General features: G+C 34.2%; 1 protein-coding gene across 1 annotated transcript; it reads left to right on the top strand.

The window, feature by feature from the left end:
• The first annotated feature begins 3466 nt into the window (after positions 1-3466).
• LOC121174793 (protein MAIN-LIKE 1-like) lies at positions 3467-5977 on the top strand. Its single transcript, XM_041014927.1, has 5 exons — positions 3467-3677; positions 3871-4136; positions 4646-5044; positions 5163-5681; positions 5897-5977. The coding sequence occupies exons 1-5, from the start codon at positions 3467-3469 to the stop codon at positions 5975-5977; spliced, it is 1476 nt and encodes a 491-aa protein (XP_040870861.1).
• The last annotated feature ends 7973 nt before the right edge of the window (positions 5978-13950 follow it).

A 13950-nucleotide genomic window follows, 5' to 3' on the forward strand; every position in this document is an offset into this window, starting at 1 on the left:
TATAGATTTTGCAAGTGTTTGATCAAGGATTTCTTTTGAGAGAGCATTTGATAATGAAGTTCTTTTGGAATCTCTCTCATTGTCTTTTGAGAGTATAAGACATTTTTGCCAAACAAAACTCTCTGCAATTTCGTCCCAAGTCACACATATATATAGGCCTTTGATGGCCATTCAAAATCCAAATGATAAGATGTGACTGTAGACGATATTCCTTGAAAATCCTCTCTGGTAATCGATTACAGAATTAGTGTAATCGATTACACAGTTATTTTTCTTGAATAGTTGTGACTCTTCATTTAAAATTTGAATTCCCAACGTTCAGAGTCTCTGGTAATCGATTACATATGATGTGTAATCGATTACACACTTTCATGTGCCTTGGTAATCGATTACATGTGCCTTGGATGACTTGAAATCTTTTCATTTTGAGGCAATGCTTGATCTTGAAGAAATTTTGAATCAAGACTTTGTTTGTTGAAACAATCTTGTATTAATCTTGAAGCAAAATGAGTCTTGCTTGATTCTTCTTTTGACATCATCAAAATCATGTATACATACATTCACAGGCCTAAGGTAGCTTACTTTTCAGGCTGATTTCGTGCTGAGCACGTCTTTGGGCTTCCTCTTGCGCCTTCTTTGCGCCAAGCTTGAGTTTTCCCGATTAGCGAGGGTACGTGCTAAGCCTGGATTGTGCGCTAAGCGAGCGGTCCAATTCTTCCAATTTTTCTTCGAGACTTTTCTTCTAATTTTTGGATCAATTTTCCTCTAAAGCACTTTGAAATCTTCTTCTTTCAACTTCTGTTAATAAAAAACTACAAAGATATTAATTTCTTTATTATTTCATTAAAAACAACTGTAAAGTAAAGAAATTACAATTATTCTTAACAAAAATTGACTATCAAATTAACTCAAAGTTCGCAGTTATCAGACATACAAATCACCATAAATAAATTTTATCTCTCTCAACAAAGTTTTCTTCTTATGCATAATTTAAAAATTGATCTGGTGTTAGTATGCTTATGAAATTAAGTATCTACTTCCAAACTATACATATTGGACAATATTTATCTTAAATTTATAGAATAGAGTTTAGAAACTATTTTTTAAATGATAAAATAAACAATTCATTTAATCATTTTTATTGAAAGTATAATAACTTAATTATACTAGTTGCTACCATAAAAATTTCTGTTTTTAAAAACAAAATTATTACTCATTAAATGCGTACAGTAATCTATTAATAATTATTACATTTTTTTTTGTAAAATAACTAATAAGATTCAAACCTAAGATTTTTTATACAAACCATCCAAGCCTCCCACTACTAGGTCGATATTTAGTGGATAATGATTATACGGAAAAATTACTCATTTGTATCTATAATTAAAAATATACCTTTTGGTTTCTACACTTAAAAATTATTTATTTTAATTCTTGTAGGGACTAAAAGAAAACCAAAAGTGCTTGTGCAAGATATAAAAAAGATAATTTTTAAGTATAAAAACTAAAAGATAAAATTTGTGTAACGGTATAAAAACCAACATTTTTTTCTTGTTGCAATAAATTCTAGTTGAAAATGATCTAGAATTCATATATATATATATATATATATATATATATATATATATATATATATTTCTAAAAAAATAAAATGCACTTTTCCAAAAATATTCTTAACTTATTTTTAATATTTATAAATATTAAATTTTCAATATACATATACATATATGACTATTTTTTGGGCCGGCAAAAGTGGAGCTCTAGCATCAGTCTTAGTCACCTAATCCTATATGCCTTAAAATTAATTTTTTGTTTGGAGTTAAAGAGCCTATGCATGGTATTGGACAAATGAAGGGAAATGCTAGGTGTACCTAGCAATATTGCTGGTGCACCCAACAATTTTTATGAATGGGTCATTTTGCCCTTTAAGAAAAAATTATAAAAAGCGCGAAGTTCCTCCGGAAGAAACACTTTTTTCGAACTGCTTCTTCTTCTCTTCCGTGAACCTGCTTCTTCTTCTCTTCTCCGCGAAGTGGTTCTTCTTCTCCGCGAGGCGCGCCAAGGTTGTTCTTCTTCTTCTCCGCGAACAGGTTAGTCTCCCTACCCTTTGCTTGTAATATGCAGCATTGTTGTAGCAATGGAACCTTAGGATAGTTACCTTAGGATAGTAACCTTAGGGTAGAAGACGAGAGTAGAAGACGCCGAAAAAAATGGGAAAAAGGGCTCACGGCGGAGGCTTTCGGAAGACCCGTTAGGGGTTCTTCCGGAAGTTTCGGAAGAAGCTATTCCGGAAACTTTCCGGAAGAAGTGTTCTTCCGGAAGTTACCAAACTTCTTCCGGAAGTCTCCCGGAACACCTCTTCTGGATACTTTCCGGAAGAAGTAGTTCTTCCGGAAGAAGGGTTCTTCCAGATGACCTTTAAAATTTCCGGAAGAACTTTCCTGAAGAAGTGTTTCTTTCGGAAGTGTGTTTTTTTTAAACAAAAATTGTTTTGTTTTTTTTTTAAATGAATTATTATATTTTTTGATTATTTTGTTTTTGAGATTTTATGAAAAATGAGGTTTGAGTTTTTGATGTCATGTTTTTTTTTATAATTTAAATTGTGTATTTTTACTAAATATTAATTTGTAAATTATTTATTTTTTTGTTTATAAAAGAAGTTGTGTTTGTTTTTGTTTATTGTTTATTTTTTAAATTAGTGTTTTTAGTTTATAAATGAAGTTGTGGATATTTTTTAATTAATTAATTTTACATTAGTTGTGTTTTTTTTAAATGAAGTTGTTTATTTTTTTTAAAAATTAAGTTGTGGATGTTTACTAATTAATTATTTTTACATTAGTTGTGTTTTTTTATAAATGAAGTTGTTTATTTTTTTTAAATTAAGTTGTGGATATTTTTTAATTAATTAATTTTAGATTAGTTGTGTTTTTTTTAAATGAAGTTGTTTATTTTTTTTAAAATTAAGTTGTGGATGTTTACTAATTAATTATTTTTACATTAGTTGTGTTTTTTTATAAATGAAGTTGTTGTTTTTTAAATTAAGTTGTGGATGTTTACTAATTAATTATTTTTACATTAGTTGTGTTTTTTTTATAAATGAAGTTTTTTAAATTAAGTTGTGCATATTTAGTAATTAATTTTTTTTTACATTAGTTGTGTTTTTTTTATAAATGAAGTTGTTTAATTTTTTTTTTAAATTATGTTGTGTATGTTTTCAAATAATTTGATTTAAATTAGTCTTATTTGTTTATAAATCAAGTTGTTTTTTTTATAAAGAAAGTTGTGTATATTTTGACCGAAAAAAATACGTGTTCGACATGATTTGCAGATCATGGCTAGAACACGAAGTTTAGGTCGTGCCATAGGTAGACTTGTAGGCAGAGATAGACATGATGATCATGATGCAGCTGATGTTCCCGAGAGGCGTAGGCCTACTGCCTCAGCCCGTAGGCAACGGGTTCATCAGATGACTGTGGATGCACGTGATATGGCTGAGGACGTTGCTGACATGACTGACGATGTCCTTGATCTGGCTGCGGAGGCACCTGAGATGCGTGCGGACGTACAGGGTGCTGAGGGGTCTGATGCTGATGATGCTGCTGAGGGATTCCCTAGTGGGCCACGTGACCCGTCAGTGCTGACATCATTTGCGGACCATGTTGCACATGCTGTTTGGAGTGGACAAGTATTTTAATTTGTTAATTATTTATCATTGTTGATTTATGTGTTTGTCATTAATTTTTTTTAATAATTGTATAATTTGTACTTCAAATCAGGAACGTCCTGATTTGAAGTTGGTGTCACATGGGAGGAAGGTGACACTGATTGGGAGGCCAGTGCCTGAGATTTTAGGCCTGGTGGTTGCCACAGGATTAAGTCCACTGATCGATTATTCAGTTATTACTGGCAATCCTGGACTGATATCCGCATTCGTGGAGAGGTGGCACGGTGAGACCAGCACCTTCCACCTTCCGGTAGGAGAGTTTACGATCACATTGGATGATGTGTCGTTACTCCTTCATTTGCCCATCACTGGCGCGTTGCACAATTTCCATGCTCTTTCTACAGAGGAGGCCAGATTTTTGCTGACAGAGTTGCTTGAGGTGTCTGCCGAGGAGGCTAGAGCCGAGACCATGGTTATCAAACTCTCGAGTTAATTCGCTAACTCTTACGAGTTTACGAGTCCACTTGTCCTCTACGAGTTGACTCTTGAGTAAACTCTTTTTTTAGTGGACTATGGGTAAACTCTATAAACTCTAAGTAAACTCGGTAGACTCTCGAGTTTACCACCGAGTCAACGAGTTAGCAAGTTAAAAAAATTAGACCAAAATGTAAGTCATTTTTTATTGTTTTATGTGTTTAGCATTCAACATATCTTCATTGAGCATGTTATTCTCAAATACAAAATTCTCACCTTTAATAATATTAAACCTCTTGTTCTCTAATAACATCAAACCCTCGATGAGAATGATCTACCACTAGTATAACCTCTACAAATTATTGTCTACTAGTGATGTATTATTACTAGACTTGGTTTAAATATTCAGAACTTTATGATTTACTGTTTTGCTTTATTATATTGTTGAAATATTTAATTAGTATATTTTTTTTACAAATATTTTGTTATTATTTTTATATGAAGTAGACTCTTACGAGTCTACAAGTTGAGTCTACGAGTCGAGTCTATAGAACTCTCACGAGTCTGCGTAAACTCTCGAGTTTGATAACCTTGGCTGAGACAGCACTGACACGTGGGGCATATGTACGACTAGGATGGGTTCGAGGCATTTATGAGACGAGATGTCAGGCTCGGCGGTGGATTGTAGCAGCTCGCGCTTATCTGCTGCACCTTGTCGGTTGCACTCTTTTTGCTAATAAGAGTGCAACATATGTGCATGTGGTTCACCTTGACGTTTTTCGAGACCTCGCTCAGAGTGGTGGTTATGCTTTGGGAGTTGTTGCGCTGGTTCATATGTATGACCAGTTAGATGAGGCTTGTAGGACCACCACACGACAGCTTGCGGGGTACTTGACGCTACTACAGGTAAATTTTGCGTTTTTAATATGTTACGTTCGATTATGATTTAAACATGTTTTATGTTATGTTAACCTCATTTATTGTGTAGTGTTGGATCTATGAGCACTTCCCTAGTGTGCACTAGTGCGTGACAGATGATACATACCAGGAGACGTCCCCACGTGCTTCCCGGTGGTTGACGTCGAAGGTGCACATGAAGGGAATCACAGGAGCACCTTACAGGGCACGTTGTGATGCTTTGACCGTCACAGATGTGTCCTGGTTGCCGTACACGGAGCATCGAGGGGTTAGGGCCTTTGAGGAGATTTCATCATTCCAGGGTCAGCTGAGATGGGGTCCTATGGTGGTCACAGCTCGACCGGAGAGGGTGGTACGACAGTTTGGTTACATCCAGAGCATCCCTTCGCCGTCTGTTAGTGCTCGATTGTCACACAATGATATAGATGACAGGTGGATGCATTTTGTGGAGCACGTACTACCTGCGGGTCAGCTTGTTCTAGTGCCTGGGCAAGTATCTACGGATTACATGGAGTGGTTTTTCCGCATATCTCACCCATTCATGATACCGACCCAGGCAGGTGACCAGCCGAGAGATGCACCAGTTGCAGACCCTGAGGACTACATACAACCGCCCAGCCCCCAGGTTCCAGTGGCATTTGACCCCCCTCCATATGTGGTAAGATTCTTTGCGCGTTTAATGTTTGATGAGTTGTTATTTATTTTAAATTTTATAATAAATGTTTTTAATGACTTTGACAGGATGATTACAACGGATATGAGGCGATTGCACAGAGGTTGGAGCGTGTGCTCAACCTTAGGATGGTCACTGCAGGCACAGAGTTATATGAGATTATGCAGGACTGCCTGACGATCGTGAGAGGGGGAGCCAGTGCTGATGAAAGTGTCAGAGCTTGTCAGAGACGCCGCACGGATCATTGATTATTGTATTTATTTTTTGTCTTGTATTTGACATGAATATTTGTAATTATTATAGTTTTTTGTTTAATATAGTTGACTTGTTTTGCACAGTTTATTATTTTATGATATTAACTGACATATGGATTCTGATTCGGATCGTGGTCCTTAAGCGAAGTTTTTGAGTGTTTTAAATTTATTTTTAAAAAAAGGGAACCTAAAATCATGAGTTTTGTTCTAAAGAATTACATTAAAAATAAATGTTTTTAAAATCATTCATAATTCATAATTCATAATTATGTGTTAGTAAGATATTTAAAGTAATTATCATATATAATAAATTATGATTCGATCATAATTTACACTATTAATATATATTTTTTTATATAAAAAATAATAAGGTCGTACCAAAAACAAAATATTAAAAAAAAATACTTGACAATGAAATCGCCATATAAGATTCTACAAATATCACTTTAAAAAAAAATTCATGTTCAAGTACCCATGTTTGTGATTTTTTTCCGTGGGTGTGCCAGTGCCATGAGACAATGGAGGGTGGCCATTACTCATGTTTGGACGTCAAAGAATCCAAAAAAAATTATTCTCGTTCCTCGGTTCCGTCAAATAACACCTAAAAACAAAGCCACAAAATCCAAAAAAATAGAAATCCAACCCTTTTTCATAATTGTTATACTAACTATATTCAATGTACCTGAACAAAATGATTTCCAAATACATGATCGACACATATCATGCGGTGCCCAGAAGAATCAGGTGGTGGTTGACTTCTAAGAGGAAAAAATGTCATGCTTTGTTCTCGGGACAACGATACAAGGATTACGTTATACCGTGATGCAATCACATATCCTATGTCTGTTATATCCATCCACTTGTCCATACTAACCTGAATCAACCAAACATACACATGTAAGTAATTTAAAGTTTGTTATTAAAAAAATTAACCTAAAAACATACCTTCGAAAACCCATCAACAAGTAGGGACAACTTTAATTGTTCAAATCTCTCTGTGCCACTGAAGAGGTTCATGTACTCATGCGACCACCTGCTAAGTTCTTTAATCAATTCATTACGCACTAACGGCCACGAATCTTCCCCCATACCTAATAAAGCGGCAATGGACCGATATCCACAGTTATCGTCCGCTTTCACATCCACAACGTCACGAATGAAACCATGAATAAATGGCGCAAATTGATCCAACATCGGGATGATCCTTGTTGGCTGAGGCGGTTCAAAACATGATGCACTACGTTTGACTAGAGAGTTGCTGCTTTGAACAAAATGAAAAACATCAACATACTCCGAGTAAGACGGATCACACTTTGTGGATCTATGACTTCTTTTCATCGGTTTCTTCGGTGCACCTTTAGTGTTGACCTTTGACGGAGGAGGGTGCATAGAGTTATGATCAGGGTATGCAATTTCTCGGAGTTTACTCTTCAAAGTTACTTTTCCAGACACATCAAGTTCATCAAACCTTTTAGATATGGTCTCTATCTCTTCCTTGATGCTGACTTCCGTCTCACATAACCCTTGGTTTGAAAAGCAAAGTCTCCTCCAGAACATATGGACTGACTCCAATGGGATGCTGCCAGCAGTATACCTAGAAAGCTCACATGCACAAGGAAGACCGTGCGTGCTTCTCATCACACAACCACAAGAAGAGGGATTGTTGTCAAGATAACGTAGACGGTCAACCTCAGAAGCAATCTGATTTAAAGCGTCCCTTGAAACCATCCCAAGAAGCCTCTTGTATAAGGTTTTTTTATATACATGGCCAACCACATGCGTACTGGTTTCAAAGGATGCTTTAATTTCGACGTGTTGCAACGTGATCATGTTGTTCATGGCATCCCAAACACTACATAGGTCTCCAACGCTATTTTGTAATACTCTTTTGAGAGCCCAATGAGCTGATTCAACCCTACATTTAAAATACACAACAAGCATCAAAATATACAACAATTAAATATCATTTATTACTAATCCTTACTAACAAATAAAATTAGTTCTTAATACCTGTTTGTTGTTGTGTTGCCTAGGTGCATTATCTTATTCGTCCATGCTGTAATAAATTTTTCCTTGTGGGTGATAATCCATCTGTTGTTAACATAGTCAGTGAACATCGGCCAAGGCGAACAAGCAACTTGAAACTTCTGAAGTGACTCATGGAACTGGTGTTCGGACGGACAATCAACCAAAGTACCTCAGTTATCCATTACATAGTCCCACACATTTTTTTCACCGATTAAAGATTTGCACTTCGCCTTCACATTCTTATCGATATGAAACCTGCACAACAAATTAGTAGACTCGGGGAACACAGTTTTCACTGCATTCATCAGTGCTAAGTCTCTGTCAGTGACAATAACAACAGGGAGGCGATCGTTTCTTAAAAATAGGCCTCAAAATTGTTCCAAAGCCCATACAATATTATTAACACGCTCAGCCTCCAGATATGTAAACCCAACAGAGAATGTCATCACCGTTGGTGTCACTCCAACAAAGTCAAGTAGTGGGAGTCTGTACCTGTTTGTTTTGTAGGTACTGTCTATAAAAAAAAACACCAGATGACATGCATTGCATAACTTTACTGGATCTGGGTGACACAAAAACAGATCACGCACCACAACTTCATCCTTCAATCTGCCAATGAATGTATTGATCACATTCGAGAAGCTTCATCAGATGCTGCATTTCGGTATCAGCTCCTCTTATTGAAGAACGATATGCACTTCTTGCATTGTAAATTTGCTTTATCATGGTACAACTGTTGGCATTGTGTTCCTTCAACGTTAGCAAGATGTTTTTTGGTTTCACCATCGACTTTGTCATATCAGCAATAATTTTCTTTTCTTCCTTAGTCAATCGCCCAGCGTATGGATGTCCAACTAAGGACTTGGCCAATTCATGATTGTGAATCCCATAGATCAACTTCACCATCCAACCTTCCCCTCCATGCACTGGTTTCCCACGAAGCCTGAAGGGACAACCACATTTCCTACTCCCAGTGTCTTTTCTAACGAATTCTTTATTCCTGCACTTGTACGTACCACTTCTTTCACACCCAATCAAGACAAATAAACTTCTTCCTCTGCTACCGGTCTCTGTGTCAGACCTCATAATCACTGCAACAAATCCATTTTCATGGGCAACTGTTCGAGCCCATTGCAAAACATCATCTCGAGTACCGAATGCCTACAACGCAACCCAAACATATTAATTTTTATACAAAACATCAATTCAACCAAATGACTCAAATTATCTATGATTACCTGAGCCGTATCAAAAGCATTTGAACAATCCACATGTGGTTCATTCACCCCACATTCTTCTTCATTATCATAATCATAATCCATTTGAACTTCTTGTGACATCGCATAGTCATACCTCCATTGATCTTCGTCCATCTTAAGGACATATGCATCATACACAAGTGCATTCAAATTATCATATAACCACATCCAAAAATTTACTACATATTAACTAACAAACATATTAACAACTAATACAAATATATTCTAACTTTATAACTACATTATTTACTTAAACTAAACTTAACACTATGTTAAACAACTAATACAAATATATTCTAACTTTATAACTACATTATTTACTTAAACTAAACTTAACACTATATTAAACAACTAATAAAACATTTTTTTACTACAACAAAATACAATTATGTTACCTAAATCATTTAATATTATATCTAAATCATTATACCTAATTAAACCAATTATATCCACAATACAGATATTATAAATGATAATATTCATATTCATATATATATATATATATATAAATTTTAAAGCACAATTAAAAAAATTTGTTAATAAACTGAATTTTCGGAAGAACTTCTTCCGGAAGTTCCAGAGTCTCATTCCGGAAGAAAGTTCTTTCGGAAGAGCCTTCCAGAACCACTTATTCTGGAATTGAGGATGGTAACTTCCGGAAGCACTTCTTCCGGAATTGAGCATGGTAACTTCCGGAAGAACTTCTTCCGTAAGTTCAACATTCTCATTCCGGAACTACTTCCTTCAGTAGTAAAAAGTAATTCCGGAAATAGTTTTTTACTGTTCATCTTCTCTAAAACTTGCCAGAAAATGCGAAAAAAAATCGATAAATGCGTACCTCCGACGAAATACGAACAACAACGACCAAAACAACTTCAAACACAGAACAACTGCTTCACGGGACCACCAAATCGCTTGTTACAGAACTTCTTTCATGGGACCACCACAAAATCTTTTTACGGAAAAGGATAACAATAGCAAGAAGATGGAGATGAAGATGAAAGCGCAGTAAATTTAAAGAAAACAACCAGGGGCAAAATCGTCATTACATATACATTAAATATTATTTTATTTTTAGTTATTATTATAAAATAAAATTTATTTTACTTCACGTTGTTATAAAATTATAATTATTTTTTTATTATATATTAAGTTTTGTAATACAAATTATAATTATTTTTTTATAAAATATACGAATTAATTAATTTTATGCTTTAAATTATGCTAAATTGTCACACAAATTATTATTTACATTTACATGCGCGTAAAAAAGGAATTACAAATATTAGTCATAATTATGTTCACTAATAATAATTTATGTATAATAATATTATTTATTTTATAACTTAATTTATTTATTAAAATCAAATAATTAGGAAAATACAGCATTTTTAACAAATAAAAAAAAAATTAAAACTTCCGGAACAACCTTCTTCCGAAAGAAGAATGAAGTATTCCGGAAGACTGCTTTTCCGAAAATCTTCCGGAAGACACTTCTTCGGGAAGTTTTTCTGAAATTCTTCCGGAACTTTTCCGGAAACACAGTCTTCCGAAAGTGTTCCGGAAGAAAGTTCTTCCGAAAATAGCCTTCTCAGAGGATATAATTGCCCATTCACTGTTTGCTGGGTGCCCCAACAATTTTGCTGGGTGCACGTAGCAACTCCCACAAATGAAATGCCAAGGTTGGCCCAACCCTGAAGTGAGTAAAGCCTTGGCCTTATGCCCCGAAAATATTTATTCATTAAAAATATATTTTTTTTACATAAAAGTTAAAATAAGTAATTACTTGATAAATTAATAATTTTAATTTATTGGAAGTAACTAAATATTTTATTTCTTAAAGAATGTATCTTAATGTGACTTTCTCATATTACACAAATATTAATTAGGATTAAGTATATTTTTAGTTTATCTGAATATTGAAATGTTTGCTTGTAGTCATTCAAAGTGAAATTGTCTCATTTTGATCCATTGTTTAAAAAAGTGCGTTAGATATGATCTTTTTCATCATTTACAAAATCCTTTTAGCCACTTATTTACAAAAATGAAAATACTAATACGGATACCACATTCTTTAGCTAACACACTGTTTTTGATATATTATCTATTGATTAAAATTTTTTAAATATTATAAAATTTTGTGAGCCACTCCTATTTAATTAATCTTATTTATGATTTTTTAGTTTTCGATAAATTTTAACCAATAAAATATAAGTTTTTAGAAAATGTGTTGTTAGAACTTTATATAAATAAAGACCACATGATGCATTTTTATAAATGGAATAGACTATGGAATGATTTTATTTTAAATGATTTTAACCAATAAAATATAGGTTTTCTTTTACTTGAGAAAAACCTTTTACGGTTATACAAGAATTAAAATCTTTTTTGACATATTATGTTTCTTAAGAAAAAGTGAAAATGCTGTCAATTTTTCTAGGTAACCAAACTTGCTATTTCCTTAGCCCATTTATCTTTTTTCGCTAGAGTAAAATGTTGTAATAAGTGATCTATCCAACCTTTTTCCAAACAAAACAAGGTTACCAAAGTGATGATGCTTCATCCTAGGTATACCACTCATACACATGTTATTATCAAGGTGCTTGAATCACAATTTGGTCATTGTCAAGGTGCTTGAACTTCATATTTTCCAATACAAGTCTTGACCATGGTCTGCTCTCAAAGTGCTTCATGAAATGTTAGGAGATTTCATTCTTCATTGATCAACTCCCAGCACTCTAATCCCATCAACATCAAGACCTAGAAATAGAAGAATATAATTTCATTCAATTCATTCGCCTCCACCTATTAATGCAGTGGTGAAAGACCTTAAAATTTGCATATCCCCTCCTTTAACCATCGCTGTCTAGCTTTTCGCCATAAAGAACTGTACAATTCATATTGCTTAACTGGAAAATTTGTGCTGTGTAATCCCTCGGGGCTTATGCAAGAGATTTTCCCTTTCAATTATAAGTCCCACTTCTTTAATTCCTATTTTGCTATATGGTCCTTTCATCAAGATTGTCACCCTATTACATTCCTTCAATTTCTGATTTATTAACTTCAATTTTTCCTTTAACAGAAACACACCCCAACGCTCTTTGTTCATAGAACTTCTCTACTGTGTTCCTTACAAATAATTCATCCCCCAGCAACAATTTATATCGTGAACACAATTATAATATACAAACTTCCATTTTCTTTAACTATATTCACTTCATATCCTACCAATTATTATATTAAGGGTGATGCTATTTTGTTACGAAGAAAAACTGGCACAATAGCAAGAATTAGCGATACGATCCATCAAGAAACATTAATAACCATACATTAAATAACCAATTCAATCATATTTTATTTCATATGGTTCTTTTGCAACAACCTTTGTACAATATAGCACGTTTGTAAATGTACTAAAGAACCATGCATGACGCATGTCTGCAATGGATATTTCACAAAATGAAAAAAAAGAACTGTAAGCAAAGACCCTTATTAGGCGCACACGCACCTTGTTGTTTCTTACTGCATCTTTGTGTAAGTAACAACGAAGGACAACTTGTGGTTAAATGTATGGCGAAAGGTGCGCAAGGAGATGAAATCATTTTCTCTCAAGCAATGCTGGTCGAGGAAATTGAGCCAACCTCGGTTCAGCGCGTAGAAAACATTGCCATTCCCCTCGCATTTCCTCAGCATCATCTGGAACTCGTGCCCTCCCCTGTCATACACATTCACTTCAATCCCCTCTCTAACGTCTTCCCTTTCCTCCAGGAAATCCAAGAGGATATCTTCAAACTCTGGCACTCGCAACAAGAACAAGTTGGACTTGTCGCCGGTGAGTTGAGCTCTGTAGGGCATGCTCAACTCACATTCCTTCACTATTCCAACGCTCATCACGAAATCCAGCTGCTGCTCCTCCCTTGCTAGGATTTCTCTTTCTGATGAGGGCTCTGCATCTGCCATAATATCTCTCTTCTCTGAACTTTAAGAGGTTTTATTGTTTAGGTCATGGTAAGCTCTCACAGACTCACATTGTATATATATACTACGTTGCACACCCCTCACTTGAGTCATTCGTGACTCATGAGTAATCAGATACAATTTCCTAGGGTTAGAAAATACTAATTAGAAGCATGCACATGTTTAAAAGAGAAAAACAATTAAAAAAGACATGAAGATATTGATAGAGGATTCTGCAGGTTGAATCCATGACAATTAATTTATACTTCTGCTTTTAGTTAATTCATGTATGCATTAAAACATTCAGAATGTATAAATTAGAATAAAAGTGAATATTTTCTTATTTATAAACACTAAAAATATATTTAATCTGAATTTGAATAAAATTCATCAAATGAAATTGATATATTTAGTATGTTATAAATATAAAACATTGATGTTTTTCCTTTATTAGTATGATTTAATATAGTAAATATTTTTTTAACTGTTAAATAAGATAATATAAAATTGTTAATAAATAATTTTTAACATATTTCCTATTTTTTTTTTATTTTTTTTGTTGGATTACAAAACAACTAGATGATTAGAAGTCTCTAGGAAAGGAAACATGAGCCATATCAACTCTTAACTTAGCAATAATACACTGAGGAGGAAACTCAAACACTTACACCATAGACAAAGCCGAAATAACTTGCTTAAACATATGTTCTGTGTAACTAGATC

Source organism: Glycine max, chromosome 1, assembly GCF_000004515.6.
Source record: "Glycine max cultivar Williams 82 chromosome 1, Glycine_max_v4.0, whole genome shotgun sequence".
Lineage (NCBI taxonomy): Eukaryota > Viridiplantae > Streptophyta > Magnoliopsida > Fabales > Fabaceae > Glycine > Glycine max.